General features: G+C 35.8%; 1 protein-coding gene across 3 annotated transcripts in view; it reads right to left on the bottom strand.

Moving 5' to 3' along the window:
- Positions 1 to 12,253, bottom strand: part of Ptp4E (Protein tyrosine phosphatase 4E) — a 446,480-nt gene that overhangs the window by 32,966 nt on the left and 401,261 nt on the right. For 2 of the 3 annotated variants that reach the window (XM_075302616.1, XM_075302614.1), the window contains exons 5-10: positions 9,850 to 10,947; positions 8,189 to 9,780; positions 5,446 to 5,752; positions 4,398 to 5,080; positions 3,149 to 3,407; positions 2,957 to 3,085 (exon numbers count right to left, since the gene is read on the bottom strand). In XM_075302616.1, the coding sequence (XP_075158731.1) occupies positions 2,957 to 3,085; positions 3,149 to 3,407; positions 4,398 to 5,080; positions 5,446 to 5,752; positions 8,189 to 9,780; positions 9,850 to 10,947 (4,068 nt within the window). The remainder of the gene's footprint in view (positions 1 to 2,956; positions 3,086 to 3,148; positions 3,408 to 4,397; positions 5,081 to 5,445; positions 5,753 to 8,188; positions 9,781 to 9,849; positions 10,948 to 12,253) is intronic. The other variant, XM_075302615.1, reaches the window with a different exon arrangement.

Here is a 12,253-nt window from a genome sequence, read left to right on the forward strand (position 1 = left end):
TCTGATATCGACTCAAAAATGCCTACACAAAAGGTACTAAATCGTTCGCGGTGTACTACTGTACTGACCGGGGTGAAAAAAACTTTGAAAAAAGTACTATAGTACTGCATTTTCCATCCCTGCAGTTACTACGTGCTCATCCGAACATTTATTTCAACAATGAAAAGATTAAAGACGTATCTTAGAAATTCAACTAGCGAGAGTAGAATCAAAGGATTGGCATTAATGTCGGTTCATCGCCGAATAAATGTGCCGACTGAAGAAGTCATTGATTTATTTGCTGCCCAAAAAGCCCGTCGGCTCAATTTAATATTATAAAAATATTGTATACATACCTATGCATAAATAAAATTTTCTACACATGAGATTATATGAATATTTTTTTTTAAGTTGAATCCCCACCCCCCCCCCCCCCAATTAAAGTCCTGGCTACGGCCTTGATTCCAAGGACAATTGGGGAGTCTGGCCAGAAACTCAACTCCCAGTATTTCTATGCTTTAGCAGAGAAATTCCGTCGGGTCTAAGCGCCTTGGATGGTTTCGCTTAGCAGGACTGCGTTCTTCACGCTCGTCCGCGAGTCCCGCCGCATCTGATTGGCTTCTGATTCTGTTCACAACTTACGTGATTCATGCATGAATCACGCGTGTCACGACATTACGTGTCACGCGCACACCTCTAGTCGAAATATGTGATTTTCTATGGAGGCTATTGATGAGCATAAGAACATCTATTGGAGATACTGACATATTGACTAAGGCAACGGCAATGTGAGAACATTGTAGGGTTAGACACTTTTCGGTTATAGTGATACGAGGTCAAAAAGAATTAAGTTTTACTACACTCCTAGAAAAAAGTCTCCTGTTATAATGGTCTATCCAACAACAATTCATAAAATGTTTAGAATTTTACCCAAAGTAATTTGAATAATCGAAATTTGTATATCCACTCCTTTAATGGTCTTGAAATCTATTATGCCTTAATTTGTTAAGTCACACTCAAAAAACAGTGAACTCCCCACACCCAAAGAAGGAATACGATTACCCAAACATGCTTCATGAACAAAATGTTATTTTTTGGACGGTGAAAATGGAACATGTATTTTTTTTTTTTTTTGAAAATTTAATTGTTGAATTTTGCCTAAACGATCTTACGAAAATAAGCACTATATGTCTATATATGTGAGTAGAAGATAATATAAAACAAGTATATACAGCAGTAAGTTCGGCCGGGCCGAATCTTAAATACCCACCACCATGAACCAAATATTAGGGTTTCCTTTGAAATTTCAGGAGGGCTTGAGGACTTGAGGACACAACCCGAAGATAAATTTAAAGATTTCACCTATGAGGACTATATCAGATTCTGGATTTATAAGAACCATTTTTGTTTGAGGTTTAGAGGAATCATTAACATCTCTTGTAAGTGTGCAAGAAAATTATAAAATAACGTCTTGATTTGAAATCTTAAATCTGTAGAAGTAAAATCTGGAAATTTTACATTGAGTTTCAAGCAATTTTCATGATCAGTGCGCCTTCTACACCCTCAAGAAGTGAAGTCGGTCTATATGGAGGCATTACCAAATGGACCGATAAAAACTTAATCCGATACACGTTTTTGTGAGCCTAAAATACCAGAATATTTACAATTTCAGGCATATCAGATAAAAACTACGGTTTCTAGAAACCCAAGGAGTTAAATCGGGAGATCGGTCTATATGGGGGCTATACCATAATATGGACCGATACTCACAATTTTTGGCACACGTATTTGTGGTCCTACAATACCTCTAGATTTCCAATTTCAGGTAAATTGAATAAAAACTGCGGTTTCTATAAGCCCAAGAAGTAAAATCGGGAGATCGGTCTATATGGGGGCTATACCAAAATATGGACCGATACTCACAATTTTTGGCACACGTATTTGTGGTCCTACAATACCTCTAGATTTCAAATTTCAGGTAAATTGAATAAAAACTGCGGTTTCTATAAGCCCAAGAAGTAAAATCGGGAGATCGGTCTATATGGGGGCTATACTAAAACGTGGACCGATACTCACCATTTTTGGCACATCTCTTTATGGTCATAAAATACCTCCAGATTTCAAATTTCAGGCAAATTGGATAAAAACTACGATTTCTATAAGCCCAAGACCCCAAATCGAGAGGTCGGTTTATATGGGGACTATATCAAAACCTGGACCGATATAGCCCATCTTCGAACTTGACCTGCCTGCAGACAAAAGACGAGCTTGTGCAAAATTTCAGCACGATTGCTTCATTATTGAAGTCTGTAGCGTGATTACAACAGACAGACAGACAGACAGACAGACAGACAGACAGACAGACGGACAGACGGACATCGTTATATCGTCTTAGAATTTCTCCCTGATCAAGAATATATATACTTTATATAGTCGGAAATCGATATTTCGATGCGTTACAAACGGAATGACAAACTTATTATACCCCCGTCACCATTCTATGGTGGTGGGTATAAAAATTAAACTGAAATAATATAGGGTATAGTTTTTGTATGACAGTTACTTGATTTTCTTTAATTGTAAAACATGTTTATAAAAACGCTTCTTAGAACTCATCAATATGGAAAAAATTTTGAACTAAATAGATAACAGTCCCTACTTGCAATTAACATAGAGAAACAAAATCGGAACTAAGTGAGAGTTTACATTATGGGAATGTTAAATGTCCTCTGTAGTGGTCGGTTGTATATTTAAGTTTTTTGAGTAAAAAAGACTATGACCTTTTGTACCTTCGCATATAACATAGTTATTTTCTGTTTTGGTTATCATTTAAAGTAATAATTATCTCCCAAAAAGTTTTAAGCCATTTTCGCCTATATTATCCATAAAAACCAAAAAAAAATAAATTTAACCTTTAACCAATTTTTAAAGCATATTAAAAAGAAAAGACAAAACCGAACAAAACCGCCCAACTTACCTTCGTAGCCCTCGTTGTCATGGATTTCTCGTGGAGGGCAAATAATATTTTCTTTGCCCTCTAACACAGCCAATAGACATTGGTGAATGCAAATATATTGCTGCTCAGTTTGGACCATCCAAACACGTTCTGCAGAATGAAATAAAATGCGTTAAAAAAAGAACTTTCCAAAAATTACAAGAATATACAAACCTTTTCTCATGGCATAAACTATACCGAATATATCGACAAAATCGGAGGTATTTATTTGCTGCAAAATACGATCCAAAGTTATAAATGTACCAGAACGGCCAACGCCAGCACTGCAATGCACCACAATGGGCCTTTGATCTGTGCCAATGCGATCACGGAAAGCCCTAACGAAACGCACAAGCGTTTGTGGAGGATTTGGTACACCGAAATCGGGCCAGGTGGTGAAATGGAAGTGACGCATAATACGCTGTTCACTGCCCTGAAATTACAAGAATAGAAATTAAAAATGAGAAGGCACGAATCAATAGGGTAAATTGGCCAAACGTAGCCTCACCAAATGACAAAAAAATTAGTTCAGAATTTTCAAACCAAAAAAATTTAAGTTATTAATTTAAGGTATTTTAAATTAATTAAATAATAAATAAGTCAATAAAGTTACATTTAAAAAAATAATTTTAAATTACATGACATTCTATTAAATTGCATTATTAAAAGTAAATTTTATTAAATGAAATAAAATTGAACAAAATTACGTAATCAAATATATTAAGTAATAATAAAATCCATAAATTAATTTAATCAAATTTTTTCAAATAAATTCATTTGTCTTATACACTAATGGAAAAAATTGCTTTTCACAATCGCGAACGGACGTTGTCAAAATGAAACGGAAACGTTTACAAAAAAAAACAAAAACAAAACGGAATGTTCACGATTTCGTCCACGGGTGTTAACGATTTCATGAACGGCATTAGTTTTTCTTTGGCCATGAAAAGTGCAATGTGCTAAAGCGGTAGCGGAAATCTTTTTTTAATTTTGTTTATAAATTCGTAACCATTAAGTTTTTAGATCATGAACGCTGGTTGTTATTTTGACAACGTATGGTGTCATTTTTACGTTGTCAGATTGACCCCACCTGTTCTCAGTTTGACAACACATGTGTGTTGATTCACTTGCATGAACGGATCGTTTCGTAATGACCACGTCGTTCATGATTTTTTCTATGGGTGTAATAATTTATACGGGCTATAAAATAATTTGAATTAAAATTAAAAATTTTAAAAATAAATAAATTTAAATTATACAAAATTATTTTCACTCAAAAAAAAAAAAAACAAAATAATAATAATAAATAAATAAATTATTTTATTTCAAATCTCATTTGTGGTATATGAATATGTAGACTCTATTTTTGGTAAGCGTTTTACAAACAAAACTTTGAATTGAATAAAATTATCAATTAACTTACCCTGCACACCATGAATTCGGTCATAATCCAATCCGGATAATGACTATCATTTAATATTTGCACCTTAATATCACCATAGAATACTGGAACGGTATCGTTTGGCCAATATTGATCACATTTCTCTCGACCCTTTTCAAAACATCGTGTCAGCATAACAATTGCTCTCGAATTACTCTCCCAGCACATACGCCAGAAATCATCTCGTGTCGAATGTAAAGGTCCTTGTGTGACAATAAATTCACGAGGACTATTATGACCTGGCACATAATTTGCATTAATATAATCTGAGCCCTCATCATCATCGACTGGTTGTAATTTGAAACGTGAATGATCATAGGGTAGAATATTGGTGAAACGATTTTTAGGACGATTACAAGGTAAATCGGCAAAGGTACAAGGTTGATCACGGCCTACATGTTTCAATTCATCGAATTCTTCACTGAAACGGAAATCAGAATCGGCCGACATCATGCGATAATGTTCGGCAAAATTCTTAATGGGTACTGGACGATTTTGTTCGATCACACTGTCAGGCAAAGACATATTGTCATTGGCTCTTGAGTCCTTGGTAGTTTTACGGCAGCTATTACGGCGTCTCTTATAGAATACCAAGGTAACCAATAATATCAAGATTATGGTTAATGGCACTGTAACGGCAACTATTAGCGAAGTATTGTCTTGATCTAAATTGAATATATGAAAGTTTTGTTTGAAAATTACCATGTATATGATAAGCAAAATCCTATTTCTTGGGTGTGTGTTTAGTATAGAACTTACCGGGAGAGGTTAGTAGATCTTTTTTTTCGAAAAAAGATTTAATTTATGCAAGACATAAAATGATTTTTTTTTTTAAAAACAATGATTTATATATATTTTATATAGATACGATTAAGGATTATGCCTCTCACAAAAAGAGAAAGAAATTGTTTTATTTCATTTTTAAAGGGAAGAACTTGAATGTCCTTGGGAGATTTTTTAAAATTTTTTTGATTTCTAATTCTTGTTAATTTTAAAACTATGTTTTGTTGTATACTCCTAACCAACTTACCTGTTTGTATAGGGAAACTATAAGCCGTATCCGTAAACTTATCCACTGCTGTAAAAGCACGAACCTTCACCCGATATGTGGTTCCTGATTTAAGAGGACCATTACAATAGCCACTCTTACGGTTATCACAATTCTCCGTGCCAATTGTAAAATCTTCTACGGAACGGTTTTCAAATGGATAATAGGGCTCCACCGCTTGATATGGTAACCAAACACTATAGGATTGCACATCATGCCAACTGGGCATTTCTAATCCCGAAGCATTCTTATTGTCATCTTCGGCCACTATAATTGTGTACATGCGAACCTGAAAAATATTTTAGATATTTAGTTTAAAAATTAATATAAGGCATCAAGATATTGAGAATAATTTATGGAGTTGTGGAGCTGAAAGTATGTGTGTTAAGTTGAAAAGCGAGACGAGATTTCTACGCTGAGAAAAACGCTTATGAGAGTCAGTGTTACCGATTTGCCACTTTTTTTCCAGCGGTTATACATTTGTGCCACTAAAAGCCATACATTTTATATTTCTGTGCCCCCTTTTTGTCATCTTGTGCTACATTTTAATTAATTCCTTTTATTCTGAAATATTCAAATAATCGAGTCTATACTACGAATACTAAATTTATAAGCAATTTTACCTTCTTATGTCAAATGTTTTGAAGTGGGCACATGTGTATGAAATAAAACCGGGATACTCCCCTAAACTGTTAACTACGAGGATGATATGGAGACACAATGATTATTGGATAAAATTAGAAATGTAACTTTTTACAATTCGTATAAAAAGCTTATATAAATGGACTTAAGTCGTCTTTTTAACCCTCCGGTGTGTTAAGGTCTCTGTGACAAGTTTTTGACTTTTATTATTTCATAACTCTGCATTTTATCTGATCTTAAACATGATAGTTTATGACTACCAGCACTAATTAGTAAATGAAATGATAAACCATCATGTTGGAAATCATATAAAAAAAGATCAGGGACCATCAGAAGGTTAATTATGGACAGTGAGCCACATTTTGAGCTATTTTTTAAAAACTAATGAGCCATATTCTATTGCGAGCGACGGTAAAACTTATTGGTCGCTCTATAGTGTTATTCGTGGTTTACTTGTTTCCTTAATTAATTCCCAAAATTCATCTCCATTCACAGAATTTCACATTTCGAAAAAATATTGACGTCTTTGGAAGAGCGAAAATGCAGTAGTGTAAACTTGGTTTGATGACGAGTTTCCGGGAACTTCCCCAGAAAAATCAACGGTTAAGGATTAGATTAAATTTGAGAAAATCCGCTACCAAATCCTCAGCCACTCTATTCACTACATGGACGGCAGAAGTACCCAGGCAGTTGAATGTCAGAGTCGATGGCGAAATAATTCCGGATTACCTCAAACTTCTCGGGGTCACATTCGACATCCTTTTCAATTCGGCCACTGCAATTTGTGATAAGCTCCGAGAGAGAAACAAGGTCCTCAAGTCGCTTGCCGGTAGCACTTGGGTGCTTGTTGACTACTATTAGGCAATTTGCCGATCAGTGGTAAACTATGCAGCTTTAGTGTGAACACTTAAAAAAAAAACAGTAAGTAGTGGAATAACATACAGATCTGTCAGAACGCTACCTATAGAACTGCGACAGGATATCTGCGCAGTAAATTCCTGGATCATATTTATGCAGAGACCAATATCATCCCTGTACATAAACACAATTTCATGTTATCAAAGCAGAACCTCCTGGGTTGCTATCGCAGTAGCTATCCAAATCACCATCTTGTGGATAGGCAACCACCACCCAGGAATGTAAGGATTGATCTTCACCTTCTAGAGCGCGAGATCCAGCGTTAATAGAACCTCTAGATCAGTATGCAGACCAGATAGGTGTGAACAGGATTCATGAGGATACTGTAGCTGATGCAATGAAAAGCTCGACCACCGCCTATAGCAACGGAAGAAAGAGACCTTCCGCGGCAGACCAGGGTAGTTTTGGCCCAACTAAGATCAGACAAGTCCAGCCGCCTCAATTCCTACCTATTACTGATTGAGAGCAGCATAGCTGACGTGTGTCCCATCTTTAACCAAGGGCCACATGACAGTCGTCACCTTTTCACTTGCTCAGCTTAACCTACGCGACTGACCACCAGATGACTCTGGCACATCACATCCTTCTCGCAGAGTTCCTTAATCTGGATACAAGCTGATGTACCAAAGTGTAAAAAGTAAAACGAACACAAAAAACTGTTGCAATACCAACAACACTAAGGATTGGTATGAACGCCGAAGACAGTCCAAATGGAGTTAATCCTAGACGACAGGTTGGGATTCTCATAGTTTTTGTTCTCATAGTTTTAGCGAATCGTATATTCGAAGTTACCCTTATTTCTACGTTTTATTAAAATATCTTAGAGGATTTTATAAAATTAATTCAAAATCTAAGGAATGTCATATGATTCACTCCGAATTTTGTTAAAGGATAGGACAACAGAGTCTTATACACCACTTCCTTAAAGAATTAAGGAAGTGGTGTATAACATACATGCAACAGTAGTCAAGCACATAGGCAGTAACACCCAAAGAATATTTATTCCTAAATAGTGTAGAACACTGCGATGCCATAGAAAACTCTAAAAGAATCATGACTGAATTTTTCCAATGATAACGGTTCGACTCTACACTCAATCGAAACTTGGTCCACGATTCCCTAATTATGAGCTCTAAACAAAAAAATTCAATTTTCTTCTACTTACCGGTCCATTTTGATCAGAGAAATAATTTTTACGGAAACGTATCTGAATGGTTGATGAACTGCGATAAACTTCCGTGGGAACTACTTGGGTTGCTGGTTTAGGTGGTGCTAAAATTGGCATCGTTTGTTTATATTCCCTTTCAGGTCCATAACCAATCGATGTCTTAGCTTGTATTTTAAAGACGTACGTTTCACCTGGTTTAAGATTCTTTATGGATCCAGTCGATTCAGATGAATCAAAATCTAATGTTCTTCTCTCCGAGGCATTATTCACATTCATATAGGTTACGGAAAATTGTCGTATAACTCCATTAGCTTCACTCTGGGGTAATAACCATTCGAAGAGTATCTCACTGGGTTCCACATTGATGGGATGGAATCTTTCTACTCTTCCTGGTACCGCTTCATTGGTACTGAAACTAGCCGAAAGTGGTGAACTGCTTCTCAGTACCGATGATTCGGTACCCGAACGTACCACCACAGTGAATGTATAATTACGATGGGGTTTTAAATCAGGTATAGTGATTTCATTACGATTGGTAATGTTTTGAGCTAAAATGTTATCGGCGGTTAGATATTGCACATCGAAATCATTAAATTCTCCCTTGGGTATATCCCATCGAAGGGAAATTTCAGTATCGGTGATATTGGTAGCATGTAATTGAGTAATGGGTTCGGGGAAGAGACGATCTTGTCTTTGTATGGGTAAACTGGATACACCACCACTCACAGTCCATACGGTAATGTTGTATAGGCGGCCCGGTATGAGACCGGTAAAGGTAACCTTACGATCGGTGTCATTGGCCAATTTTTCCTTGTCCTTAATTTCGGGATCACCCAACGAGAACCGATAGATATCGAATTTCGAAGATGATTGTGGAGTGGGTGTATATGAAAGAGTTATGGTATCACGTTCATCTTCTTGCTTATCATTTACCACCACAACTTCGGATTGTATGAGAGGCATGGTACGAGTTGAAAGATGGGTGGTACCCGAAAATATTCCATAAGATGTAGTTTGTATATCGAATTTATATTGCACACCGGGCATTAGATCACCAATTAGGACCCGTACTGTGGATATGTCATCCGCTAAATCAAGGTGAAAAATAAAATCATTTAGGTTCTTAAGAATTTCATAGAGAATTTCCATATACTTACTTGATTTATTTTCCGAAACATTTTTAGTCTGAGTCTTGCTAGGATTATCTGTGGGCCACCATTTCAGAATATAAGACTCAACGCGACCCTCCGGTTTAGGCCACTCCAAAGTAATATTACGAGAATCCACCAATGGAATTATATTCGATACGGGATTTGGTGGTACTGTTGTATTGACTTCTTGCGGATTGGGACTTTCCACACCAAAACTTACACTGTTCACTTGTATGGTATATTTCTCGCCTTTCGTCATATCTGTGATGTCGGCTTCAGTGGAACGAACACTGGGTAAACGTACCCATTGTTGTTCACTTTCAGTACGATAGCGTATATTATATTCCGTAAAGTCACTACTTTCGGGGGGAGACCAATGGGCCAACACCGAATTGCTGTGAACCGTTTCAATGGTCAAATTGCGGGGAGGATTGGGATCTATGAATAGAAAAATGTAAATGTCAAAGAGTCCTTTGGTAAATACTACAATCCATTTGGAATACTTACACACTGCTTGGAAGTAAGCATGAGGTTCACTTCTTAAACCATGACTAACAGCAAATACTTTAACCTCATAACCAGCCCCAGGATGGAGATTTTTAATAACCAATCGTGATTCCTTGGTAAAAACGGTCCTTACTTCCGATGTGCCATTGCGTGAGTAAAGTACCTCATATTGTTCCTGTTTAGAGTTGACATCACTCTTCCAACTGATATTCAAACCCATTTTGATACTCTTCAAATCTTCTATGATGGGTGAAGAGGGTCGTGTCACCACAAATATGGTGGTCTCATTCGAATCCATTTTCTTCGATATGGCTTGAACAGAAACTGAATAATTTCTTCCCGGCAAAAGACTTTCCAAATTGAAACGATTACGATCTGTAGTCAATGTGCTGGTATCACCATTAAATGTTTCCAATTCATGATAGACAATACGATATTCATCTTGGGTCGAAGCTGGATCTGGCTCCCATGTTATAATCATGCTATTGCTGGAGTCATCATTAAATGATCGTAAATTACGAACAGGCAAGGGTCGCAGTGTAACATCTCCAGTGGCTGGCCAAGACGTCACTTTTCCCGAAACGGTTTTCACTATGACATTGAATGTTTTACCCGGTTCGGGTATATCTCGAAAATCGAAAAACGCTATAGGGTCATCAGTGCGTGGCACAGTAGATTGTCTACGCGATGTGGCCAATGATACTTGATATTTATCGAATTCGGAGACTCCTTTCGGAGCCTCCCACAGCACCCTAAATGAATTTGATGTTATGTAATCCTTGTCAAATGTTACATTCAATGGCCTTAATGGCACCGTCCGATATTGGGCTGTAGTGGGTAATGAAATCTCATCCTCTGACATTGTCTGCACCGATATATTATATGCTCGTCCCGGTACCAAACCTTTAAAGGCCGCCTGTGCTGGCCCCGGTGGTTCACCCTCTTTTTCCACATATAAAACGCTTTCCAATGCATCTGGCGGTTCTATAGAGACCTTGTAGTGTGTGTAAATTCCGGCAGGATATGGTGGCTGCCAAAGAACCAGCAATGTGGTTTCATTTCGAAACCATACAATGAATTTACCCGGTGTATTGGGCTCTGTTCGACAAACGGCAAGGACACAAAAGCGGATGCAAGGCGGTATGCATGGCAATGTGGGATTTTATTTGTGTGGTGGTGGAGAGTTGGGGAAATATGAAATTGTCGATGATGTTCGTTTGATGATGATGTGAAGGTACATTCAACAAAAAGAATTTTCGTTGAATGCAATTTTCGCGTATTTTTATTGTACAAAAATGAAAGAGAGAAAAAAAGGAAAATTGTTTTCATATGAGTTTCAGTTTGGCCAAGGAGTAGAGTAGGTATGTAGCTATAAATATATGGCATAGAGGAAAAATGAAAACTCCATTGTAATAAATGCATATTTTTTGTATAATCTCCTTGTGGGAATATAGCCAAATCCATGATATGATACAAATATGTACATCGGAAGCTTAAATTCAAAGTGACCTAAAGACACAACTGTATCTATACTTTTTAATTTTAGACTAAGATACATTTTCAAAAATGTGCCGTTGTGTTTTTTTAATTGGTACAATTGAGTTTTAAAAGCAAAAATATTAACAAAGCACTTTCCGAGTTGAAAAAGTTTTTATAATTTAATGTAATTAATTTACTTGAAAAAAAAATCTTAAAGGTAAAATATAAACAAAGTAGTTTCCGAGGTGACGAAGGTTTCTCAATGTGTTAACATTTGAAAATTTCTTGAAATAGGGAAAGTAGAGGAAGTAAAAATAGTAAAATGAAAATGAGATGAAAATAAGGCTAAGGCCTAAATTGTTGCCATCTGAATGGGGAGAGGGACTCAAGGTTGTCCATTAATTTTATTCAATATAAATGAACCAATTTTTTCAATTTTAGGAGTGGGGACCACGCCACAGTTGATAGAATTTTCTATAGAAATAAAATGTTGACAAAATTTTCTATAAAAATAAAATTTTGACAAAATTTTCTATAGAAATAACATTTTGACAATATTTTCTGGAGAAATAAAATTTTGACTAAATTTTCATAGGAATAAATTTTTTTAAAATTAAAAAAATTTAAAACATTTGAAACAATAAAATTTTTTTTATTGTTTCAAATGTTTTCTATAAAAACATTTTCTATAGAAATAAAATTTTGACATAAATACCTATAGAAATAAAATTTTGACATAAATACCTATAGAAATAAAATGTTGACAAAATTTTCTATAGAAATAAAATGTTGACAAAATATTCTATAGAAATAAAATTTTGGCAAAATTTTCTATAGCAAAACAATTTTTTCAAATTAAAAAAAAATACAATTTTGACAAAATTTTCTATAGAAATACAATTTTTGACAAAATTTTCTATTGACA

This window comes from Haematobia irritans, chromosome 3, assembly GCF_050003625.1.
Source record: "Haematobia irritans isolate KBUSLIRL chromosome 3, ASM5000362v1, whole genome shotgun sequence".
NCBI classification, from domain to species: Eukaryota; Metazoa; Arthropoda; class Insecta; order Diptera; family Muscidae; genus Haematobia; species Haematobia irritans.